The sequence below is a fragment of the Parambassis ranga genome, chromosome 7 (assembly GCF_900634625.1).
Source record: "Parambassis ranga chromosome 7, fParRan2.1, whole genome shotgun sequence".
Classification (NCBI taxonomy): Eukaryota; Metazoa; Chordata; class Actinopteri; family Ambassidae; genus Parambassis; species Parambassis ranga.
In genome coordinates, this window is record NC_041028.1 from 3,502,381 (window position 1) to 3,529,096 (window position 26,716).

Here is a 26,716-nt window from a genome sequence, read left to right on the forward strand (position 1 = left end):
ATTATTTGTGCATTAAGAACTTGATATCCAAGCAGAAAGGCATGCAGGAGAATGCACTTTACCAAGAAAAAGTTTTTCTTAGTAAAGTTTTTTTCATCATTTATTTTAAGATGAAACATTTTTAAAGCTCCAGACAGCTGATTTCATTTTTAACTCTTTAAAGGTTTAGTGCATGATTTCATACAGATGTCTGTTATACTAGAGCCAGACAGTCTTGTTGCTTTAACATCCACTTTTCCTAATTAATGTTTGTTTTTAATCATTGCTGTTATACATGAGCTGTTATCATTGTTTTGTGGTTTGTGAAGTCACTCTGAACTTGGTGTGACCTGTAACTCCTCTGCTCCTCAGAGCTGCTGGAGCAGCCTCCTCTTCCTCCTCTTCCTCCTCCTCCTCCTCCTCCTCCTCTCCCTCCACACAGCTCGGATGGCCGCTGCTGCTCATGTGCAGCTCCTGTTGGCTGCCACCATGTGGATGATGCCTCACATGGAGGCTGCCGCGGCAGCAGCTGTGCTCTCGAGCTCCACAGAGATGCTCGACTCGAGCAGAGGTGCAGCTGAACCTCGGTCAGACTTCGGGATGCTCGTGGAAGCTGCTGGCGTGTCTCACAGCAGGCGGAAACGAGCCATTTCACCCAGAGAGGTGAACGCCCTGCTGGATTACCACAACCGGGTCCGCTCCCAGGTCTTCCCCCCTGCTGCTAATATGGAGTACATGGTGAGATGCTGGGAGGTGGTTCAGACCACGGGTGTGTGTGTTTTTATGTTAGTTATTCACAAATATAAGACACAAAATAATAATATGTGGGGGTGAGGAAGATGTGCAGAAAAAGATCTAACAGACCAAACAGACTCATCACACTGAAGTGAGAAGGGCCCTCTTTTCCTTCTTTCTTTGGTCAGATGTGGGATGAAGGACTCGCCAAGTCAGCCGACTCCTGGGCCTCACGGTGCGTTTGGGATCACGGTCCGACACACGCCATGAAATACACGGGCCAGAATCTGTCAGTCACCACAGGAAGGTACAGCACAGAGTGCTGCTGCTGTTCTTCTGAGTGAAATAATGGACTGTCTGAATGAGGATGTGTTGGATGTCACAGGTACCAGTCCATCACAGATCTGGTCCGGTCCTGGTACGAAGAGAGGCATCGGTTCTCCTACCCAAACAGATGCACTGGATCTGTGTGCTCTCACTACACTCAGGTAACTTCACTGACGCTGGATGCTGTGTTTTCTTTTTGCTTTTTTCATTTATAAAATGTATCAAAACATAAGTTCTTATGTTTTATTTGAGAAGTTTTGTTAGTTTTAAGTTGAAGTTTCCTTTTTAATTACTATCAGATTACTATTAGTACTTATGGACTGACGATATATATATAGATATCCATCATAATATAATCACTGTTTCATCTTGCTTGTCATGTTTGCTCTCTAATGTATGATGCATGTTTGCTGCATGTTTGTTCTCCTCTCTCTCTCCTTCATCCTCTCTGCCATGTCTCCCTCTTCTTCTCCTCCTCTACCCGGCCGACTGTCAGCAGGAAGTTTCTTCCTTATGAGTCGGGTCCTGTTCAAGGTTTCTTCCTGTTTAAGGGAGTTTTTCCTTGCCACAGTGCTCTTAAGGGGGTTTAGGCTCTGGGTCTCTGTGAAGCGCTTTGAGACAATTTCTGATTGTAAAATGCACTGTATAAATAAAACTGAATTGAATTGAATAGAATTAGTCGTGCGGTTTGGCAACTGTAAATGACGATGATAAAAATGGAAAAGCATTTTTAAAGGTAGGGTAGGAGATTTCATTCTGATGCACTTTTTGTTAAATTAGTGTAACTTCTCTTTACAATCCGATAGCAACCGATTAGTTTGGCAGTTTCGCTTTAAAACGAAGAATATGAATCATCTGTGGAAGCTATAAAACACTAACAACATCAGCCAATCCTCCGAGGCACCCCTGCGCAGAGTATTGGCTGGTTGTCACTCTCTTCCTGCTCTGCGCGCACCAGAGAGGTACGTGCATGATGGCCGAAGTCACAGACTGGTTGGGAGGCGTGGCTTCAGGGTGAGCTCTGAGAGAAAGGGCCATGTGTTTACTTTCAAAATCTGTCTGACTCTCACTGAGTTCAAAATCTCCTACCCTACCTTTAAACAAGCTCATCATTTGCAAATGTTCAGGTTAGATCTTGTACATCAGCATGTGTGTTTTTTTTGTGTGGTTTTCTTCAGATGGTGTGGGCGAGCACCAGCAGGGTGGGATGTGCTGTCAGGAAATGCTCCAACATGCATGTGTTTGGGAGCACATGGAGGGAGGCCACACTTCTGGTCTGCAACTACTCCATAAAGTAAGAAGAACTTTTCATTTCATTGATTTCATACATGTAGGTCCTCAGTCTGTGGGCAATACTCTGAAGCTTGGTTTGTGTTTCAGAGGAAACTGGGTGGGAGAAGCCCCTTATAAGAGAGGGAAGCCATGTTCTGTGTGTCCATCCAGCTATGGAGGCTCCTGCTGGAGGAACCAGTGTTCACGCAGCACAAAAAGCAGAAGACTTTAACACATCACATGTCCTGCTTTAACTAACACAGTGCTGGCACCACTGCTTACCACTGTCACCATTGATGTTTCTCACATTGTGTTTCTATTGATTATCTACATTTTACTGATAAATAATGATGGATGCGTTTTCTATTTTTTATGTATTTGCACTGTGGAGAGGCCGTAAATTATATTATAAAGAAGGCACTTTGTACTGTACAGGTTTGTATTACTATTGTTACTAACCCTTTAATGTAACATTGATAATTCTATGGTTAATAAATTGATTTTCTTTGTTAAAAATAGGCTAAATAACTGATAAATAATCAGCTGTGTTCCACACACTGTATGTTTCAGGTGGTTTTGCCATCACAGCTGCTTAAATCTGGCGATGAGGTCATCCTCCTCTTCTTCCTCGTGGCCTGCCTCCTCTCTCCATCACTCTGCCACTCAGAGCGTCCATCTTTGAGGTCACATGTATGTCACAGTGCTGAATGGGTTTTAAAGATGCTTAGTTTTTTCCAACATGACAAAAAGTCCGACCCTTAGATTAGCATCTCGTGTGTGCCCCATTCTTACACCATAATCAGGCGGCCGTGTGTTGACTTCTCTGTTTATTTATTGCTGCTGCTGGAAATGTGCCGTCCTCCATTTTACCCCATTACACTAAAACCATCACTGTCTGTCATAAAACTGAAGACTAATGCTCTGAAATAAGAGGGACACACAGCAGCTTAGATCAGCACCTGGTTGTTTACTCAGCGGCTTGTTTTCTTCAGAGACGGTGGTCCATACGCTCGCTGAGAAAACACTTGACGTGATGGGACGCGACCTCTTCACCTCTGAGCCTGCTGTTTGTACAGTGCATGTTTGAAGGTCATGACTCACCTGCAGGTCAACACTGGGTTACTTGTTTTTCTGTAGCATCCTGCAGTGTTCTCACTGAAATGGCACAAACTGTTAACAGTTCATACATTTGCAGCCATTGTTTGCTGTTTCGGATGACAGAACACAGACTACTGCCACCTGCTGGTAGGAAGACTTACACCCTGTCACAGAGTGTGTGTGCTAACCAAGCGGCAACCTTCGGGGCTCAGACTTTAAGCCCATGCGGAAGTGTCAAAACTTGTAATTCACGCCGCAACCACTGGGGGCTGGCTCCAAAAGCGAGTAATTTCCCATAGACTCCCATGTTAAAATGGCCGACTTCACAGCAGAAAAGAACATGTTTACAGCCTAGTACAAAAAACCACTCTGGTCTCAGATGATAGGTTCTCTTCTAGAGTCAGTTGTACGGGGGGTGAATTTTTTTACAACTCACTCGTTTCAATTGTATTCGGACTTAAAATTACACATAATTATGGGCATTGCCGCTTGAGCGACAGGCAGTTGACGTATCACAGCGCGGGTTTCCTGCTTCCACGATCGCCCGCCCCCCTAAATCCCGCTCGTGCTCCCCCTCTTTGTCCATATTTGGAGTTTTGGCGGACGTGGCGCTGCCAACATGGTGTCAGCACGTCCTGGAGCGGGTGACGTCACAGAAGCTCTGTCCATAGTTTTTACTGTCAATGGTGCTAACAAAACCTTTAACGCTACAGGTGTGAAATGGTGTATACTTCCTGTGAGAACATTGGGGTTTGATGCACATATGTCTACATGTATTTATTTTTGCTTTATGGTACTAGTAGCTGTGATCAGCATCACAAAAATGACTTTGGTTATTTGTTTTACATTTGTTAAGTTAAGTTCAACTCCTCAGGCGGTGTGGCGCGATGCCACAGGCGGCCTTCGTCTTTGCTTTGTCTGTTGATGTCTGGTCCTTAAAGGTTACGTCCAGGAGCAGGTTAGCTTAGCATAGAGACTGTTACATGTTAAAAGTGTTAGTTGTGGGCATGCTGGTATGTGAGGTGTGTGCGTTATTGTGATAGTGATTGATATCTGGCTCTAAATTAAATGTTGAATGTTGTGACTGCACAGTGTAAACAGAAAGATGGACCGAGGCAGATCAGGGGCATCAGATTTTCATTTTGAGTTGATTTTATTGGTTTCTTTCGCTTTCAATGACTCAAATCTGAAACCACTTTTTGTCCTGAGTCAAAACAAGATAGATGACATCACACCTCATACAGTTTGTTGGCTGCCACCCTCAGTACATTCTCCACTCCTCTCAGTCTTTTATGTCCCTCCCCACCTTCACGCCTTCTCACTGCTTTCTCTATAAACCCGTCTAATTATTCCACTTTATCTCCCTTGTGGATAAAATGGCTGTTCGGTGATGAGAAAAAAAAAAAAAGGGGAAAGCACATAATAACTTTATGTCTATTTGAGTTTCTATCATCATGTTGCCATAGTTACAGCTGCTATATAGATTGGTGTCCATACGAGGCTGGTTACTGTTTAACCTCCCCACCCACATTTGCCCAGATTAGGAAAATCAATAAGATAACAGCAGCAACAGCGGCCTTACCTTGCACCAACAACACCCTTCTCACACCGCAGCACCCTGCGCCAAACTTCCACATTTTACACCTCATGGTGAGGGAGGACAAAAGTGGATTTAAGACACATGCCGGAGAGGGAACAGAGGACGACATGGTCAATGTAAACACGCAAGTCGCTTCAAGTATGGAACTTCCATTTGGTGAGTACAGACTTCTGCTGTGTGTGTTTTTATTCTGAGAGAAGAAAACGTGTGGCAGCTGCTGCTGCTTCTTTCCGTCTCTGTGGTTCTGTATGCTGCAGCTGTGTGCTGCCAGAGCCCCACTGATCCGGCCTGGAAATATCATCATCGCCATATGTGTCTGTTTTTTTTTCACACGGCTGTAATCCAGGAGGTGTGTCAGAGATATGGAGGGTGTTAAAAAGGCCCTGGGAGCTGGGCCCGATGGTGATGGTGGACTGGAGGTCTGAAAAAAAAACACTTGTTGTGGAGTCATCCTGAAATTTCCAGGATTTGTGTTTTTTTTCTTGCTGCTGCTACAGGCTGCAGATTTCTCCCTTGTGCTTTGAATAAAACAGCAAAGGCCTCTCTGTGGTGCTGAACGCCGCGCAGCAGCTGTTACTTGGTGGGAGTTTTGCTTTTATTTCCAGTGGTCATTCCCTGAATGATTTGCATGACACAGTGGGATGGAGAGATGCAAATCCATTTTCACAAAAACCAAATGAGTTCAAATTAATATACTTCTCCAAATGTCTACTCAACAACCAGAGACTCTGCTGCAGCTCTGTTCGAGCTCAGCATCAAGCCTTTGTAAGTCTGTAGTGAAAGTTATCTGTGACAGGTTGGGTGATTTATGGCTGTGCTGCTGCTGCTTCTGGGTGGAGTATTTTAAATACGTGAACGAATGTGACATTCACACAAAAGTGCTACCTGAAGTAGACTGAGCCTGGGAGGTTCTCCAGTGATGATGTTTCATCTGAGGAGAAAAAAAGATGGAGACATTTTCCCTTCGCAGCATCAAGTTCGAACCGTGAATGAAATAAAATCAAAAACGGCATTGGAAAAAAACACATCATGCATGTTTACATTTAGAGGGTCTGCTCTTTGTTTGTTAGCTGGATCTACAAGCTAGCTGCTATGCTAACAATGCAAACAGGCTGACATTTGTTCGTGTTTATTTTCGCTGTACATGCTGGACGTGGACCTGAGAGTTTGGATATTTTCCCTCGCAGCTTTCTCCCATACGTGGTTAACCAGGACTCTACATTGTGTGTAGGTGTGAGTGTGACTGGGTGCAACAGACTGGCGGCCTGTGCAGGGTGCAGGACAAAGCAGGTAAAGGAGATGGACCCGGCCCCTAGAGGCCGTGGAGGGAACTGCAGTTTTTCTTTCTTTAACCGTTTCTGCATTGTCTTCATGTCCCAGAGATCAGCTGGACCCGAGTGATGCTGTTTGTAATGTCTTGTTGCCATAGAGATAAGTCAGAACCTCCCTCTGTCACTTTGGATCATTAGATTAATTTCTGAGGGACTAGATTAAGGTAAACTCAGCCAGCATGAGACGTCCTGCTAGCTGTGTCGCTTATAGGACAAATTCTAATCTCAGAATTGATCATTAGGTAGTAGATCAGTAGAATTTTGTCTCAAATTAACCTAAACACGCTGCTCCCCATGAAGTAGGAATCAAACATTTTTTTGAACTCTTCTCATTAAATGTTTGTGAAAATAGTTTCGAAACTTTTATACGTTATTGATCCAACTCTCCCAAAAATATCAGAGTGAACATTAAAATAGGATGTGTGAGAAAAACAAAATTATGGACTTAAATGAGAATTTTTGTCTGCAGATGCACAAAAGAAAGAGCTTCACAGAAAAAAGGAGAAAAACTGTCTTTCTATTTATTTATTTATTTACCAAAAATAGAGAATATTTACAACATTGTGCTACAAACCAAATGAAGTGATATGTGTGCAGATTATTACACACACACACACACAATACTCAGAATGTTGGATTACCTAATTACACCTTCAAGCACAATAGCAACACTTTCTGAGAGGATTTGTTTACAGTATATGCTTCACAAACGTTCCCAAACCAGCACGTTTATGTTACAGTTACATTCTTTGGCAGCCGCCAGCTCTAAGCTTCTTTTTGGCCTAGATCAGGTTATACTGTGCTCCTTTGTCTAAACGAGCCACAGACCTCTGAGCAGACTGCTTCTGCTTCAGAATGTCACCAGAAAACATGCAGCCATATTTTTAATGTCTCTCTCTCTCTCTCTCTCTCTCTCTCTCTCACACACACACACACAGACACAGACACACACACAGAGTTTGTGTCAGACATGAGGGATTAATGGCTCAACGGTCACAGCCTGGACAAACTCCCGAGCTGTGCTGTGGGCAGAATCACTTGGTGAATGTAAACATGACAACAGCCGTTGGACAGACCATCAGCACATGTCTGTTTGCCTACAAAGCCGAATGACTTGACAGAGAGGCTTCTTAACACACACAAACAGGACATTATCTAATCTAGCTGGCGGGACTGTAAATAACCTTTGTGGTGTATATATGTTGGATGGTAGCTTCTGTGTGGATGGAAATGAGGAGTTACTACAAAAATACACAAACAGGCTTGATGCTCTGATGTTCAGGTTGCACTGTTAAAATATTCATTCATATGTAAATGCGTACTCATCATGTGACAGCATACCCCTTTTTATTTGTAGTTATAAACAGTCTGTAGCTGTTTGTACATCGGTCTGTCTCAGATGATGTTGTTGTCATAGTAACGCAGATGCACACCATGTGATGAGGTTCTTTTCAAAGTTAAAAGGGCATCACCTATTGATTGATTGATTGATTGATTGAGTGTGAAGTTCTAACAGCTGTTGGAGTCCTGGTTAGGAAGTTTTGGAGGAGCTGGCGGTGTGTCTCATCCACAGATCAGATGATGCGTCTGGCTTCATTTTGACAGTATTAACATCTGTGATGGCTCAGACTTCACTCTCCTCTTTCTGTATCTATTACAGATACTTTAACATCATCATTTTAATAGTTTAACAGACCTAGCTGTGCGTCTCTCTCTCTGGTGTTAAACAGGAAGCCCAATTAGCAGCCTGCTTGCAGAGCAGGTATTACACTCTGTTCACTTAACATTATAAATCCGGGTGCTCAAGCCTCCAATCAAATCTCATTGTGACAAGCATTAGGGGATTATCCCCCTGTGTGCCTCGGGCCCTTACAGTCGGCCCCCCTGGCAAACGGCAACGTCCAGTGGCGCTGCTTCTCCTCCCAGCCTGCCTCAGCCTGGCCGGGCCTGAGAGAGCCGCCGAGGCTCATGGGCCTTCGCTCAGCTGGCCGGCTCAGCGTCAGAGCTCGGCCTTCTCAGGGATGTACGGCCAGGATGGGACGCTGCACTTCAACCACACAGGTACGGGCAGATTTTTGTCCTGCTGGCTGAGCTTTAACAGCAGAAAAAGGTGTGTGTGAATGTGAATGCTGATGTGTGTGTGTTTGTGGTTTACTTCCGCTGGGATGATTTCAGAGGAAATGACTCAGAGAGCTCAGATTGATCGGCTGCTTCACTGACTGATGTGTGTCAGCTCATCCTGACTTCTGAAACCACTGATCAATATTTAGAGCTTGTGGATGAAACTCAGTGAGACTCACGGAGTGTGCACTGCTGCTGTGTGTCCACACGATGGCAGCAGTGATCAGAAATTACATGTTACCTGACAGGCAGTGATGGATGTTGACTTTACTCCCCTAGTGGTGGACACGTGTACATGTCAGACTGGATATTCTGTTCATCTAATCATAAACACTCAGATTTCATCTGTGAGGACGAGATTCAAATCACAGCACCTGTAATAATAATCCAGATGTATACAATAATCCTTAACAGGATGGTCCAACAATGTTAGTTTTCAAGTAACAAATTAATGTCTAAGCACCAAAATATTTGACAGATATAATTACAGGCAGATTATTGAATCAAAATATATGGTGCAATATTATAGATTTAAAATCCCAGACACATAACTGTGTGTTAATCTGCAGTTTCTACTTTTTACACATGTAGGACGTATGAAAAGGACTTTTTTTCTGCTTGTTCTTCGCATTTTGTGTTACTTTACTTCTATTCCACAACATTTAGAAGCAAATATAACTATAATATAAAACATATATAAACTTTGATACATTCTCATAATGTAAACATACACAAGGACCTCTGGCTGCTCTAAGATTTGATCAAAAAAAGCACCTTTTACTTGGAAAAACCTGAATATAAGTCCTTCTCTAGGTGGTTTAAAATAACAAATACTCAAGTATTGTACTGTATTTATAAGTTTGTATTTATAAGTTTTTTTATTTATAAGTGTTTTCATGTAGCTCTCCTCCTCCTCCTCCTCCTGACTGAGGCTACTTTTGTTGTGGTTTTTAATCATATAGCTGCAGTCGCTCTGCAGACTCAGATGAATAAAACAACATGAATAATATGGGATTGTGGGGGCAGCAGTCTAAGCAGAGACACCCAGACTTCCCTCTCCCCTGGACACTTCTTCCAGCTCTTCCAGGGGAATCCTGAGGCGTTCCCAGGCCAGCAGAGAGACAGTCGTCTCTCCACTGCGTCCTGGGTGTCCCACCAGGAGGAAACCCTGGGGATGCCCGGAACACCTCCCCAGAGAGGCCTCAAGGGGGGCATCATTACATACGTTTATGTTATTAGTGGAATGTAAAACATAGTAATTATTTAATTTATCTGACTTTTGCAGATTTGCTTTGTAATTCAGATTACATATTTTACATATTTACATGTTCCTGTTGTTTTTAAGGTACTTTTACCGTAAGAAACTGTGGAGTACTGTGGAATCACTATACCTCTACTTTTAGATTCTTTCACTGTGCTGCTTTGACTTTGAGTAAAAGTTTTAACTCTGTGTGAGCAGTGGCAGCATGTGATCACAGCAGTCAGACGGCCTGATGAGCCGCTGATGCTTTCAGCAGGCTGCGAGGGATCAGTCAGACTTCAGCGTAGAAAAACACGCTCTGACCGGACACCACGAGAATATTTTGGTGCCTTGTTATTGAAGCAGTGGAGGTTAAATGTCCATTGATTTTCTGATGGCTGGAGGAACCATAGAGGATCACAGAGATAATGGTGCACAGAGCAGAGCTGCTGACTGAGGCGAGCCGGACGGCAGTCAGAATGAATTCTCAGCAAAACAGAGTTAATGATTATACTGAGCCTTATCACGCGCTGTGATTGATTTACGTCGAGCATAGGTCTTCATGTTTATTGATGCAATTGTTTACCTATTTGGTGCACAGAGGCTTCTCCAGCTTTTTAGTCTGACGGCGTATGAAACATGTTTTTGAAGGTTTTATCTGGGAGGAGGATGCCTGCCTTCAAACACACAACAGAGATTCAAAAAAAATCATAATCCTGTCATCACTCTTCTTTCATTTAGCAAAAATGTAACCTCTTGTTGTATGTAATGAGACACTAGACATCTAATAGCAGTTTATGATTACCCAGAAAACAAATAGTAGGCAAGAGTAAGACACTTTTTTAAAATCTAAACTTCTGGATTATAAGTCCCAGCACCTTCTTTTTGTCTGTTTCTTTAGCATGAAAAGGTGTTTTTAGTGTTTGGCACTTTCACAAAACCATCAGCAGATAGCCAGACTGTGCAGGAAAGAAACTATTGCTACTCTTTTGACAGGAAAACGTGTAAAAAAAACATAATTTAGTTGAAATTTTAAACAGCTTCTGCAGAGGAAAATTAAACACAACATCAAAAAAAGTACGTTTATCTGCGTAAATGATAATTCTGTGTCACTGAAAGTACAGCTGGGATTATTCCAGTGGCACAGAAAATATGATATTCCCCTGCTCAGCCACAGGGGCTTGCATAAGCTGTGTTATTTGCAGATAGTTATCTGTTGACAAGGTCTTTGCCATGACACTCTACTCACCTATCTCCTCCATCTACTGCAGCAGCCGGTCTCTGCTGCTGGCCTCAAATCTGCTGCAAGCAGCACATTGTCTCTTGTTTTCCTCTTATCAACATCACGGCGCTGCTGGATGAGCCTCACAAATACATTTCCACAGTGAAAGCAACAAAATAAGTCCACAGACAGATTATATTCCACATGTCAGTGACTCGTCCACTGTGTGATCAGTGTGTGTTTTTTCCTCCCAGCTGCTGGATCCTGCTTTGTTTCATTTTACTATGCTGCCTTCCTGCCGCTTGCCTTTCACATCGGACTTGGAGAAATGAAATGTAGTCATTGAGGAGAAGGTACAAATAGGCAGTGGTTACAAATGGAGTTTGGTCAGTGGTCGGAGATTCCTATTCAGAAGATAGACAGGACTTTGTTCACAAACTGGAGTTTGAAGTTTCAAAGGGGAGAATCGCACAAGTGTTACATCAGGTCTCAGTGAGCCTTTGACTTTTAGCCCCAGGGCAGGAGTTTGGGTGACTGATTATAAGACAGCTCAGTCTGACCCATCGCATTTCAGCATGGCAGCCTCCCACTGTGTGTTTGGCACCAACTTAACAGCTGAATGTCGGCCATTATAAAAAAAAATGCAGGTTATCGCTATTTATGGGCTCGATGTTAAGAATTATGTTTTTAAATCTGCAGTGCACAACATACAGACAAACAAATAAACAAGCACGGATTCCTCAAAATACTAAAGATATGTGTTCCTTATCTCAAAAACTGGGCGGATACAGGACAAAAACCTGTTATTTGAATGGTTAATGCTTGTTCCTGGCTAGATTCTATACCAGTAATGCAGGCTAAGTGTCTAATCAGGCACACATACACATGATATTGTGCTAAACACTGATTTGACTTGTAATATTTTACACTTTTAATGATTAAAAGCTTAAATAAATGTGTCAGTGTGAGCCTGATGTTGCCTTAAAAGGCCAGAAAAGGCAGTTAGTGATTAAATCACAGCATTAAATAGCATAAAGAAGCTAATCAACAGTCAATATACACACGCAGCTTTGTGAGGCATCACACATCACATGCTAACATCATTAGCTTAGCTTCTCAATGACCATGTGTTGTGTTTGGCAGATTTAATATTAACCACGTTCACACTTTTTTTATATTAGCACACTAATGTTTGCTAAGTAAAGTTAGGTCAGACTGACGCCATGTTTGGTTTGTGGGTAAGGAAAAAGTGAATTAGGTCAAAAACAAAGTGACAATATGAATATAATTGTAGCGTTCATCCTCTGGAGACCATGACTGCAGTGAATGAGACGTTTCATGGCAGTCTATCCAGTAGTCAAAATCCTCTAATCTGGATTAAAGTAGCTTTGTGTACAGCTAAAAAAATCACATAAATTCTCCAATGTATTAGAGATACCTCCACCAACAGTGATGTGATGTATGACATGTTGCTGTTATAACTTAATGCCGATAACATGTCCATGTGTTTTTATAGCCATAGTTCATCCAGTTTGGTGGCCCCCCACTGGAAAAAAAATGGAGATAAGTTGTGGGAGAATTTCGATCTGCCCTATCTAAGACATCAGAACAGTTTGTCAGTTCATGATTAAGAAAGCCATAACCAAGCAGATTATACTTTATAGTCCTGTATATGACTGTTCCTCGAGGAGTTCACAGAGGTTTAAGATGGGAGCAGTGATAAAAACTGCTTTAATGACAGAGAAGATAAGATTTGCTGTGAGTGACTCATTCATAGCTCCACACTGATTCTCCCATCCCCCCCACCTCCTCCTCCACTGATCACTCACTTTGAAATAATCAGCACGCTTCTTGAGCAAATATGGGCATTGCAGGAGGACAGCATTGATCGAACATGAAGAAATGTTCTAATGGCCGACCTCTGTACACACAGGAGAAGCAGCAGTGTTTGATGCAGCGTTATCGCCTGTGTAAAAAGCCGCTAATCATTTTTTGATCATGGGTGTAGTTTGAGTTAATCATGCTGTTTAGGGTCTTTACAACATGACATTCAAAGAACAGTGAGTGGATGATCATACCTGACAGTCAGAGAGCAGCTGGTGTAGCTTTCAGTCGTCTCTATTCTGCTTTCTGATTGGATCACTGAGGAGGGCTTTAATCATTGGACAGATCATCTCAGATTCATGCACAGGAGCCTCTGGGAATGTTACAGTGTTTACCTGTAGGAAGAAAAATAATTTTACGAGTCCCCCAGTATAACCTGAGTGTATAGTTAACAACCTCACCTAAACAGGGTTTACTGCTGAACTTGGGATCGTTGACCTATTGCTATGTACTGGCACTTTCTCTTCAAATACGGGCCTACTGTTTGCTGTGTGACATGCAAGAGGTGGTCGCTTTGCGCAAGCAACTGAATTTATTTCAGAAAACAGATTCTGGATGGTGTGTTGAGATGATGTGTGCTTTTTGACCAGTGACGCATCAATTTGACCCGAATTCAGTGTTTCAGAGGCAGTTTCTGTGCTTCTCACTCTCTGGTATCTATAGGGCAGAGCTGCAGTGTGAATAGTTATTGACTTGTTTTTTAATGAACCGGTTGCTAAGATGAGTGATTGATAAGTTTGTGACCTAAAGTAGGTTCAACTCTTTCATTGATTGTGCAGGAAGGGTCTTATTCTTGGTTTGGAGATACCCAGCTCTGTTAAATTATTGGATGGTCTTGGTGATGGTGACCAAGTCCTCCAGGACGGGCTTCATCTGAATTTCTGTTAAAGGCACGAGCTCCCTCTCTTAATGTTGCCACTATGTCCTTGTGGACCTCACCGGTGCCATAAGAGCTGAATTGAGAGGAGAAAACCCACAAACGTTGTTGACCTCAAACATTCTGCAGGGTGAAATCCAAATGTTTCCAGCTCCAGAATGTGTCCTGTACATTTTATATTGTCCCTAAACGCTGCTCTGAATCCCTGAGTCTGTCCCTCAGAGCAGTAACAACAAGCAGTTTGCAGCTTTCAGCTCAGCTGCACGTGCACATTGCATTTTCACAAACAATGAAGGCTTTGACATAAAGGGCATCACTTGGAGTTATTTCCTACTGTTAATTATAGCAGAATTAAGTCAGATTTACCCACTTCGTATTACACATGGAAGTAGGTCTGAATACAGTGGACTGATACGCTGTGATTTATGGGTCTGCTGTGATGGAAGACGGGTGACTTTTATAAATAATGATCGGACCTTCGATAGTCTGCTCCTGGGACTGAATGTAGGTGGACTCTGATGCTGCTGTTCAATCTATAAATCATACGTCTCCACATCATTCACATCATGGAGCCAATGTGGCAAAACTTAAGACTTATAGAAGCAGAAGTCAGAGCAGAGAAAGCAGGAGGAAGAGGGTGACTGTGAGGAGAGCGAGGCAGCGCTCCCTGTTACAGCGGCAGCCATTTTACAGGAAAGCTTCGGGCTACACATGGACAGGATACAATCTTCATGACCTCCAGGCAGTAGGCTGGAGGTCGGAGCATCACAGAGCGCAATTAGCACTGTCACTGTGTGAAGATATACAACACACATATTCCCAGATAGCAAATAGCAAATATGGCCCACTTCTGGCACCGATACGGCGCTCGTGGCCGTCATCTGGCCCTGATGATGTGAGCCTCTGGTGGCCCACACGTAAAATAGCAAATGTGGCTTAAAATTCACAAATTTAATGTGGGTCTCTTTTGGCTAAGATGTGGCACAGTAGGCACTGGGTAATCTGCCTGTGAGTCTGTAGTGGCCCCACTTGTGGTTTGTTTGTTTGGTTTCGGTGGAGGTGTGGCTGTGGTCTGGCCTGCGTGTGGCTCAGATGGACCACATTCTATGCCGTAAGTGGGCCAGATAAGAGCGAATTTGTTATTTGGTGGTGTATAGCACTTCTTTTAATGCCTCTGATCAGCTGTGTGTGTTCAGGGACTGACGTGTTGTTACTTTATTGGCACAAGAGTCTATTTTCACTGTGTTCTCTGATCCCGTATCAACATATTTTTCTGTATATTTCTGCTGTAAAAGGAAACTCTAGATTTAAATTTCTCCCAGTTCAGTGTTTTGGAGACTAACACAGGAGTGCTGGTGTGGATTGATTAACTAATATTTGAACATTTCAGCTCAGCTGTGGCTTTTTAACCAACGGCAGCCTCTGGGAGTTTGTTTGATGTGTAGAAGAGAACTGAAAGTCTGAGTTCTCTCAGAGTAGAAGGGCTACCTTTAAAACACAGTAAATGGTGTCCATGTGATATCAGCATGCACTAGAAAGTGGTGGCTATAAAATGAACGGTGGTTTAGCAAAGCGTTGACCTGATATAGCTCTGCTGGAGGAATTGTTTATCCATTACTGACATGCAGAGATATTGAAGTTGTGCTATCTTTCCGAAAAAAAAACAACAACCCTGTGATTCACCACTGAAGGGGCTAGTTAACCATCAACCAGGCAGACACTCCACCTCTCCTCTGGTTAGCAGCACGACGGGAAGGAGGCGAGCTCCACTGTCAGTCACCCTTCTTCTCCTCTCTGACACCCCATCACTCCAAGGAGCTGTCCTGTTTCTGGGCGGAGTTACGGGCCCAAAAAAGAGGGAGGAGGGGGTTAGTATAGGTGTGAGGGGGTGTAAGAGAGAGCGAGGAGGAGGAGGAGGAGGAGAAGAAGAAGAAGGGGGGCACATTAGCTTCTTGGACAAGTCTTTCTAGCCCCACTGTCAAGTAGTTGAGAATTTGTTTGCCCAAAGCACTGGCAGTCATGGACATGGCAGACTACAGCGAGGCTCTGGACCCAGCCTACACCACGCTGGAGTTCGAAAACATGCAAGTGCTCCCTTTGGGTGCAGGTGAGTCACATATATGCAACGCTGGTGTTGAACTTTGAAACTTTTACTGATTTAAAACTTTGGTCAGGACCGGACGGCAGCATGAAGTGATAAAAAGGGGTCACCCGTCCATCTGCAGGCAGTTTCCATGTGCAGTGGTCTTCTTGTATCACCTCTGAGGCTGCTAGTTAAACAATAGGAGCTGTTTTATTCTCAATAAGTCCAGCAGAGTGGTGGATTTTCATCCAGCGATGAAGCATGATCACCCTTCTCTCATTACAAACTGTCTGTTCCCACAGAGGTTTTTTTTTGACATGTGCTTACAATGACACCAACATGAACAGAATGCAGTCTCCCATGACGCCTGGATGTCATCCTGATTCTAAAATTACCACACAAAAAAAAAACCTCAAAGCTTGGTGAAACTTTTCACCATTTTACACATGAGAATGTTCCTTCATGAGTCATTGCTAATCTATATGATACATTTCTATGGCCGGTGTCAGGACTCAGTGATTAATTGTCTGATGATTGTGAGAAGAAAACTGTCTGCAGTGATTGCCTCTTCAAAGGTAATCAAACCTGCATCCAGTGTGCTCTGTTGACTCTGTCTGACTTACTCTCATGAGGGCCGTCAATAGAGCTGATCACTGTATTCACACCGGTCGTTCATACCTTTCTAAATGAATAAAAGCTGATCTAGATGAATCTTAATGTTGCATTGTTGATCATCTTTAGCTGCCAGTTTCAGGTCACCTTGTTGTTGTTATGTGTAAAGCCAATGACCTAAAAGCCTGCTGACCTGACCAGACATTTGTGCTTTTTCTCTCTCTCTCTCTTTCTTTCTCTCTCTCTGCCTCTGTCTTTCTGTGTGTCAGACTCCTCGCCAACCGAAAGCGTCAACATGAACGCTACCGGCCACCTGGCAGCTGGCAGCTTGTGCGCCATATGTGGAGACAGAGCCACTGGCAAACACTACGGGGCGTCCAGCTGTGACGGCTGCAAGGGTTTCTTCAGACGCAGCGTCCGCAAGAACCACATGTACTCATGCAGGTGAGGAGAAGAAGGAGAAGAAGAGGGAGAGAGGGGAGGGAATATGTCTGCTTCTGTGCCATGCAAGCACACATATGCATGTGTAAAACTATCAGAAGAGGTCAAACTCATAAGAATAACCAGTCATTTGATTCATTGTTCAGCTCTTGTTGCTTCCATCATTGAGTTCTTTCACACAAACAAACTTTCCACTCTCCAGGTTCAGCAGACAGTGCATCGTGGACAAAGACAAGCGGAATCAATGCAGATACTGCCGGCTGAAGAAATGCTTCAGAGCTGGCATGAAGAAAGAAGGTAGGACACGTTTTTTTTAAAATCTTTTTAAAGCAAACACGTATTTTGGTTGTCACATTTAATCCGCGCCTCAGTGTGGTGTGAGCCTGATACATCTCTGAGTGTGTTGCAACACCTCAGCAGAGGACTATACTTTGTTAATGTTCACTCGGCGGAGCGCTGAAGTCTCTGACCAGCTTATGCTGAGCAAACATTTCCGAGCAATAACAGCCATATACTGATAAACATGACAACCTCGGAGGAGTTATTTTTCTTTTAAATGACTCTTTGTGCAACACAGGAAGAACTGAATGGTCTTCACGGCCGTTTTTCATTATCTTTAAGAAAAAAAAAGGACTTTTTCTGTAGCCGCAGGAAGTGATGATGAATTCATGAATATGTGTGTTTTCAGCTGTACAGAATGAAAGAGACAGAATCAGCACCAGGAGATCCAGCTATGAAGACAGCAGTTTACCATCCATCAATGCACTCATCCAGGCAGATGTGCTGTCGAGACAGGTGAGGCTGGCGTTAGAGCATCTTTCATTCTCACTCATTCATCTCACTCCTTCAAATGGCCTCACACATGCATCTCCCTGCACAGATCACATCCCCTGCTCCCATACTGAACGGCGACATAAGGACCAAAAAGATCGCCACCATCACAGACGTCTGTGAGTCCATGAAACAGCAGCTGCTGGTCTTAGTGGAGTGGGCCAAGTACATCCCAGCCTTCTGTGACCTGCCCCTGGATGACCAGGTAAGACTGAGTGTACACGGTGGTAGAGACACTCTGGTCACTTATCAACCAGTTGACTTGAAGTCACAGTGTGGGCAGCAGACTCAATAAGTTCTTATTGAAATGGAATATAAAGGATAAATTACACGAAGGCTGACAGGACTCGTCCTCACTCACAACTTTTAACCAGAGTGGTTAATGTGTTTTAATCCTCAGTTAGAATATGATGAGCTGGTTTTAAAGTTATATCCCTCCTCGAAAAAAGTGCAGAATCATTAACAGTGTGATCACCGGGCCTTAGTAACTGATTTGCTGATGGAGTGAGTGTGAGAGTCTTCCACTGACATGTTCTCGCTTCAATTTAAACAGTGAGAGACACCAAAACATTGTACTGAACAATAACGTAAAGGCTGTTGTTCTGCTTCAGGTGGCGTTGCTGCGAGCTCACGCAGGAGAACATCTCCTGCTCGGTGCTGCAAAGAGGTCCATGCTGTACAAAGATGTCCTCTTATTAGGTAAAATGCACAGTGGCAGAGAGCTCAGTGCACTGCAAGATGTTGCAGTGTAGTTAGCTCAGCACTTCATACAGTCAACTAACACAGGTTTAAAATGTGCTGCAGGAAATGATCACATCATCCCTAGAAACTGCCCAGAGCTTGAAGTGGGCCGGGTGGCAGTGAGAATCCTGGACGAGCTGGTGCTTCCTTTTCAAGAGCTTCAGATAGACGACAACGAATACGCTTGTTTGAAGGCTATCGTTTTCTTTGACCCAGGTACTGTGATTGAGAGAGAGAGAGAGAACTTTACTGTATACAGACGCTACTCATTAACACGCTTCCCCTTTGTAAACATCCCTGTTTCAATTTGCCCACAGATTCTAAAGGTCTCAGTGACCCGGTGAAGATCAAGCGAATGCGATATCAGGTGCAGGTCAGCCTGGAAGACTACATCAATGACAGGCAGTACGACTCTCGAGGCCGCTTTGGGGAGCTGCTGCTGCTGCTGCCTACACTACAGAGCATCACCTGGCAAATGATTGAACAGATCCAGTTTGTCAAACTCTTTGGCATGGCCAAAATCGACAACCTGCTACAAGAAATGCTTCTTGGAGGTGAATTTATTTTTTAGTTACCTAAAAACAAGCTGGAAAAAGTGTTTGTGTGAACAGATTACAACATTCAACTTTTGAAAAATAACATTTTGTACTTTCTTTATATATAAAATCTAGAGGAAGACATGCTTAACATTGCTACTGATTGCCTTGTCTCAGTGTTTAACTCTAGTTGATATAGCTTGCCTGCTAAAACAGACACATTTCTAGCAGTGGCATCATCTTATTCACCAAAATTATTTATAAATAATCTTTGATTGAAAATTCTAAATGGCTTTTTGTCCAGACAACTCATGTCTGGCTACCTTCTTGATTGGCCTACAAACTTTCCTGCAACCGGAGCCAGTCAGCAGGCGAAGTTAGCCAGCTAGCTGTTACTTAGCTTTGACAAACATAGGCTAGAATACTCTAGAAGAGGTTGAAAGCAATACAAACAATGTAGGAGACTGCGGTAATCCCTGTTCAGTTAGATTATCGGTATATATGTGTTCTTTGTCTTTTAGGTTCTGCAAACGAAGCTCCACATGCACATCACTCTCTGCACCCTCACCTGGTTCAGGAGCACCTCAGCAGCAATGTCATTGTGGCCAGTACCATGCCGACGCCGATCCATAATGGTCAAATCTGTAAGTACACAAAATGTGTGCCTTGTTTGAATAAATCAATAATATTTTGTACATTTTGGAGGAGAGACCATCAAGGTCCCCTCACCCAGCTGCATGTGCAGCACAGTCAGGTAGCTGGAAGGACAAACAGGCTTGGCAGAATAATCCTCTAAATTCTTCATGGAAACTAATCTGGCTTATTTTGTCAAAGAAAACTTCTGTTATTCTTTCTTAACATGTTTAATGCTCTGAGAAATTTCACAAAAGTGCTTACTGCTGTTCAGAAAATTGTGTCGCTCCCAAGATATGTTACACTGCAGAATGGTAAATATACACCTGATGCTTATGCTGCACTTTCTCTCTCTCTCTGTGTTCCACTTTTACAGCCACTCCTGAAACCCCAATCCCATCTCCACCTACTGCCTCCAGCTCAGAACATTATAAAATGGCTCAGGGGGTCATCGCCACCGTGCCCAAGCAGCCGACCTCCATCCCTCAGCCTACCATTACAAAGCAAGAGGCCCTCTAACTCCCCTGTGAATCCTTATTCCTTCAGTTTTTATTGTGTTAAACCAGGGTCTCTATACGTTTATATACACTCAGCATTAAAGCTGTTAACTTGACTGAAATATAAAAGTAGCTAAATATATAGAATGTAATTGCAAGTGTGTTGTTGACAGAGTGCTAGCCCAAGCCTTCAGGGATGTATTTGTACATATATGAGCTCCACGGCTCAGTGACGGCCAGCTTAAAACCATAAGCATTGTAACTTTACAGGCAGTTCTGTGAGACTGACACTGTTGTGTATATAGTTCATTATTGAGTGACGCCACTTCCTTTAGCATGCTCTCAGTGTGTGCAGTAAGGCTCATGTTAGACATGGTGATCATGTCAGTATTTTATGAATGTTACAACAGGCATTATGTCGTCATATAGTTTTTTTTTTATTTCATGTTTATTAGTGATAAAAGAAATGTAAAGGAAATCCCTTGAATGCTTTTTTTCAGGTAAAACTAAAATGTGTGTGGTTGGTTTTATGCACTGAAATGATGCATAATTACTGGAGGAAATTTTATTTTAAACATTTTAAAAATTGGTATTCTCTGTAGTGCTGCGTGCAGATGTGCTGAGGAAGTTTCCCAATAATATGTTGTGTTGGTTTTTAACACAATATATATATATATATATATATATATATATATATATATTGTTTAGTACTTTGTCATGGTTTAACCAATGGAATAAATTGTGCCTTGTAACCTGTACTGCCTTACAAAACAATATTTCGCCTTACAATGTGAAGATGAGTTAATAAATCTTAAGGTCTATTTTTACATTGCATTTTCTGGAGACTATATTTTACATGCTGACTCAGAGTTTTGCTGAGAAATAAAGTGGATTGCACGTAGTCTGAATGATAAATGGGAGGGGAAAATGGGTCCAACGTGGCAGTGCTGCTTGATCACTGATAGAATGTTGCTTCAGACTGATAAAATGTCATAAAATCAATATAGATAGCAATGATCCTAGATAGACAAAGGAAGGCACCTCCAAAGGAAAAAAAAACAGATGAATGTGTGCTGAATGTAGACTGAATTATAAATAAATGTAATATTTATGAATGACCTAGAAGTTTTTAGAGTCAGGTATTTTGCAATTTACACAATTTCAATGTCTGTAATCAGTGATAGTTCCTTTTTACAACAGGTCAGACTTTCCTGAATTACTTCCCTTCCACTAAGCCAGCAGCATCAGATGACACTCAGGTGAATTTTGAGGACATTCAAGCTCATAACTGCAAGTTTCCTGTAGAAAATGGTGTGGGACATCAGAACTAAACACTACAAGTGTCAGAACACTGTTATTCTGAGTGAAGAGGGCCTTTTTTAAGCATGAAGTTATGGCTAGATTGAAGGTCTCTGGTGTGGATGTCACATCATCATAGGGTCAGTCACATCAAGCTGTGTTCAGACAGAATTTTGAAGACTAGCAAAGTATCAACATCCTCATTGTTTCAGATATTTTCTAACCCAGTGGAGGCCTCAGCCATAAATGTTATTCAAATTACATTTGATGCCATGTTTTTAGTTGCCCCTTAAATATAACATAAATAATATATTAGTTAGATAAATTAACTCCCTACTTTCAAATTTGAAAACCAACATTGACTGAAGCAACATGTTGCCTGCAAGGATGTAGACTCAGCAACATGTTGGAAAACTCTGCCATCTACTGCTCTAAAGCGTAACTGATCCCATCTATCAACATAAAAAATATATATGATAAAGAAACGTAGGTTACATTAACCCAGTGATGAAAGTAGATACCCAGACATATACTGGGGAACTTTTCCAGAAGGGCAGACACAGTCTGTGCAGGAAATGAAAAATGTAGGTGTGTTCACACCAAAATGTATTTATTGTATCAATATACACGTTGTTAAGTTGCCTTCTAAGTCACACCAACAGCAGTTAAAAGTTGACCCTATTTACGTTAATTAGTCTATTAAAGATGCAAAGTTTACATGCACTGATGAAGCATCTGCAAGAATAAACTGTACTGCCGATGATAATTGTATTATATAATATTTTGTATTTTAATAAAAAACTATTTTCCTCTCCATAAAAAGTCAAAATGATAACGTTACACATCAGGTTTGCTAGTTTCCGATGGGCCTCGAATGCAGCACATCCACCAAAACAACAGACGCACGTCTCAGCGGCATTAGTGCGTCAGCCCTCTGTCACATGATACAGATGGACCAATGAGGTGGCGCCGTCTCTCAATCCGGAAGAAGGATTTTTCTGACAGGTCGGTTGTGATTTTTGACGCGGTGATTTTTGTAGTTTTAGAGTCGTTGCGGCTGCTCTTTTGAAAGCATTAATCACTTCCTAGTGCTCACGTATTAAAATTATCCATGTCTATACAGGAAGGTGAATGTTAAACGCATTTTCAGGTCAGTATTCAGTTGGTATTCCGATGAAATTGTGTCGCATTGGTTCAAGATCATGTTGTGTTAGCATTCTGCTCATTGCTAATCAAATGCACAGCAGTCCTGTTTTGTTGTAAAGATCATTATTCTCGCTAGGTATCTGGGAACATTCTATTTTTAACGTTTATTGTTAAATTGATGTAAAACGGTCTTAACTACGCAGTGGTAAAATGCAATTCAGTCTTAATGTGCTTCTGCAGAGGATTACACTACATAATATGTCAATTTTGAATGCGTGACCTTTGTAAAATGTTTTAATATTTCACCACCACAGTAACGTCTTTCTGTCTGGTGCTTCTTGTGTGTTACTCTCATCACAGCTTCTCCCAGTCAGTCCATGGCCGATCATCATGAGTCCATCGACCTCACTCGTCCTCCAGTGGACCCGTCTGCAGCTGCAGGACACAGCTGGTTTCCTGGGCCCCCTCCACCCATGTATTCCTGTACTCTGACCCCTGAATTGGAGGCCAAAGCGCGGGAAGAGCTCCAAGAGAAACCAGAATGGCGTCTCCGTGATGTCCAAGCACTGAGAGACATGATACTTAAGGTTTCGCTTTGTGCTTTTATGTCACATTAACATTTATATAAACAAACAGTTCCATTTAGATTTTAACGTTTTTTGTCCATGCATTCTTACCACTTTTTCATGACTCTTTTCAGGAACAGCCTAATCTCAGGACCCGTCTGGATGATGCCTTCCTCCTGCGCTTCCTGCGGGCCAGGAAGTTTGACTATGACCGAGCTCTGCAGCTGCTGCTCAACTACCATGCAGGCCGTAAAGCTTGGCCCGAGGTGTTCCAGGACCTGAAGCCATCCACAGTGAAACATGTCCTGGACCTGGGCTTCCTTACTGTCCTTCCACGGCCAGACCCCAATGGAAGATACATCCTCTGTCTTAGGCCAGGTTGGTGCCAGCTTCTTACTCATTCAAGCATCCCACAGTTTTCAGAAGAACTCAGTAATTACTGCTCTACATCTAGCTGTCAAGTTGTTCAGCAGAATGAATGACTAATAGCCTGTTACTGACAACTCTTCATGGATGAGTTTTGCTCATGATTGTACAATTACTCAGCTCAAAATCCTCTTACAGGAAAATGGAAACCAAATGATTATCCATTTGTTGACAATGTGAGGGCCATTTATCTGACTCTGGAGAAGCTAATCCAGCCAGAGGAAACACAGGTGAATGGTATCGTCATCTTAGCCGACTACACCGGAGTGGGCATGTCACAGGCATCTAATCCAGGCCCATTTCTTGCCAAAAAAGTCGTGAGCATCCTCCAGGTGAGACACCTTATGATATTGTTATGTCAAAATGAAGAGAAGTTGTTCTTTGAGAGGATTTATAAGTGCATCACATAAATGTGTATCTCTAAAACAGCTTCAATAACAAGCAGCTCTTGAGTGCTGCCCGCTGAGTTGTGTTGTGACAGGCAGAGTATGTAATATTTACATATGCACACAAACCACGTGAAACGTTTTGACAGCTGTGATGGTTCTGAATGTAGGTTCTCTTCTAATTCACAGGATGGGTTTCCAATCAGAATCAAGGCCGTCAACATAATTAACGAGCCCCGGATTTTCAAAGGCATCTTTGCTATAATTAAGCCGTTTCTAAAGGAGAAGATGGCAGAGAGGGTAAATGTTTGTCCTTGAATTGTCTCCGATTCCTTTGTTTGGAACAAAGGCTTATTTTCAATCCTGTGCCTCACTTTTATCCACAGCCCGCGTTCCAAATTAAGTCTGTTTTCATCTTGGAAAAATGACAGGCTAAGCACTTTCTTTTTTCAGGAGAAGAAGCTCAAAGCATCACAAACAAATCCCCACTTTTAAAAACTCTTAACAAGCCTCATGTCCTCTTAAATGATTTGTAATTAATTTTGAGCAGGTGTTTTAACACACCTCTGACATCTTGACACCTAAGACATAACTCAAAAGTGAACAACCCACAGTAATAACATTCATTTAGTAATGTGTCAGGCCACAATTTCCACCAGAAATTATTTTAATAATTTACATTCACACACAGTGTCATAGGTGCTTGTGTAAAAGAGAATAACTTTAACTAACATGCATAAATCTCATTTGATTGCTCACACTTCACAAGTCTTGAGTTTTGTAATGGAAAATGTGCAGGAATGCTGATTGTTAGTCACTGACGTCATCTTTGTTGCTTTGTTGGACAGTACATCCTCCATGGCTCAGACCTGCGCTCCCTGCACCGGAACATCCCGCGGTCAGTTCTGCCGGAGGAATACGGCGGCACTGCGGGCCAGCTAGACATGTGCGCCTGGTCGAGACTGCTGCTGGCCTGTGAGGAGGAATTTATTGTGGAGTTCTGCCAGCCTGATCCACTAGAGGGCGTGGTGCTCCCAGACTCCATGCTGTTTGAAGGCGAGCAGGCCAGCGGGCAGGATGACGACACTTTCAGGGGGCTGCGCTCTCAACTTTACTACTGTTACTGATGAACACTGTTAGATGCTCCCAGCACTGAGAGGACAGTTCCTGTTTCATCAGAAACACTTTTACAGGGCATGTTGCCAATATTATGTCATACATATTTTATTTTACTAAGCATATAGGTGGAGGTCTTCTCTAGTTTACACGTAGCCCAGCATTCAATCATGGTCCAAGGCAGCTCTTTTGACATGATGCATGTGTATCTATCATAGGTGGCCTCTATGAATTTATTACTGCGTTCAAAGGATTCACATTTTCACGTGTACACTGAAACAGGTTTAGAGGTTTCTGTGTAAGATCAGAAGGGGTTCTTTCGTGTTTAGTTGAAGCTGATACAACGTACCAGTCCGACAAATCGAGTGGGTGCTGCAAAATTCCACATTTGTCTGGCTAATACACCTCAGCATCTCAGCACAGAGGATGATATTGATTGGTGGTGTGGGTCCCCTCTGCTGTCACTGCAGCTGAGACTGACCACCTGTGAGCACTTTGGGGTGGAGGAGGAGCTTACGGAGGAAGTCATAAGATTTGTGGCTAGTCGCCTGACAAAAAAGATATTTTTTTCCTGAACTGCCCCCTGCCTAATATTGACATCAGACTTTAAAATAAAATATTAGTATTGATCTAAAACAAACATTTAGGAGCAGACGAGCTCACGGCGTCCCCGGTGTAACAGTTACAGATAAACAGGTGAAGCCTCCTGCAGTTTTTGACACTGTCATGACTAATGTAATCAACATTCCTCTACAGGGGAAACCTGATGCAATTATTATTGATGCGATTATTAATATGTAATCAGCCAGAATTCATTGGGCAGTCTGCAAAAATCCAATATTGTGCATCCCTTGATGCATCCCAAGACTCGAGGCTCAGAGTGGATTAGGCTGAATTTTGGATGATATTTTCACTTGAGTGCTGAGAATCATGTCCACTGGGAGCAGTGGGTCTGAATAGGAGGAGTTATTACAGCATGTAGAAGCTGTTTCAGTGTACACGCGGCCATTCGAGCCAAGTTCCAAGACACTATGTAATATTTTAACCTCTAAAAATGCTTCTCATGTCTTCAGTCTGTTGTCAGTGTTACTTTGGCCATCGGTCCTCAGTCCACAGGAACAGTGTTTGTGTATGCAACCTTCGGATATGTTGCCTTAAACCGTCGTATTACTCTTGTTGGAATTGTGCGCACCAAAGCAATATTCATGTGTATTCCCATCAGGGCCTGTCTTACATAATATTAGCTTGTTACAAAGTGCTGTACTGTAGGTGGCTACTGGGGCCAAGAGGAAGACTTACCGGTAAATGTTTTAGCCAAAAAATGTAACTCATAGAGAGCATTTCAGAGCCTTTTGTTTGGTCAATGTTTGAATCTTCTCAGAGGATTATTTTTATAAGTTCAGATAATCTGCCTTATGGTTTTTTTTTTCTGACCTGTTTGCCTGTGTTCCATCACACAGTCTTAACATAAGGCCATTACTGATCACAGGAGTCACATGGGGAAAATAGAACATTCAGTCCTGACCTTATAGACATCTGGTTTGCCAAACTAAACTGTGCAATAATGTTGGGGTTCCTTTCTGTAGCCCAGAGCTTCTGTTCCGTCTCTTTATGTTTTTATTTCAAGCATGTCTGTGACTGTATGAGCTGTATTATTGTGTTGCAGGATATTTATTGTTCATAGTGAAGACAGTAAAGTGGAATAGAGGGAGTGCTA

The 26,716-nt window shown here is 42.6% G+C and overlaps 3 protein-coding genes across 5 annotated transcripts; all 3 read left to right on the forward strand.

The window, feature by feature from the left end:
* Positions 1–468: 468 nt before the first annotated feature.
* r3hdml (R3H domain containing-like) lies at positions 469–2,545 on the forward strand. The gene is made up of 5 exons (XM_028409400.1): positions 469–717; positions 903–1,021; positions 1,100–1,202; positions 2,220–2,335; positions 2,422–2,545. The coding sequence occupies exons 1-5, from the start codon at positions 469–471 to the stop codon at positions 2,543–2,545; spliced, it is 711 nt and encodes a 236-aa protein (XP_028265201.1).
* A 2,454-nt stretch (positions 2,546–4,999) lies between these two features.
* On the forward strand, positions 5,000–20,881 carry hnf4a (hepatocyte nuclear factor 4, alpha). Of its 2 annotated transcripts, none has more exons than XM_028409973.1 (10): positions 5,000–5,167; positions 16,651–16,825; positions 17,025–17,119; positions 17,511–17,617; positions 17,703–17,858; positions 18,265–18,352; positions 18,458–18,610; positions 18,712–18,948; positions 19,452–19,574; positions 19,940–20,881. In XM_028409973.1, the coding sequence occupies exons 1-10, from the start codon at positions 5,059–5,061 to the stop codon at positions 20,080–20,082; spliced, it is 1,386 nt and encodes a 461-aa protein (XP_028265774.1). In that variant the 5' UTR covers positions 5,000–5,058; the 3' UTR covers positions 20,083–20,881. The 2 variants fall into 2 exon arrangements, with proteins under 2 accessions (XP_028265774.1, XP_028265775.1); XM_028409974.1 differs by lacking the exon at positions 5,000–5,167 and adding an exon at positions 15,029–15,793.
* A 1,407-nt stretch (positions 20,882–22,288) lies between these two features.
* On the forward strand, positions 22,289–26,716 carry ttpal (tocopherol (alpha) transfer protein-like). 2 transcript variants are annotated; one of them, XM_028410988.1, is made up of 7 exons: positions 22,322–22,364; positions 22,483–22,509; positions 22,866–23,092; positions 23,206–23,449; positions 23,636–23,829; positions 24,073–24,183; positions 24,732–26,716. In XM_028410988.1, exons 2-7 carry the CDS (start codon positions 22,491–22,493, stop codon positions 25,008–25,010), a joined length of 1,074 nt encoding a protein of 357 aa, XP_028266789.1. In that variant the 5' UTR covers positions 22,322–22,364; positions 22,483–22,490; the 3' UTR covers positions 25,011–26,716. The 2 variants fall into 2 exon arrangements, with proteins under 2 accessions (XP_028266790.1, XP_028266789.1); XM_028410989.1 differs by lacking the exon at positions 22,483–22,509 and having other exon boundaries at positions 22,289–22,364.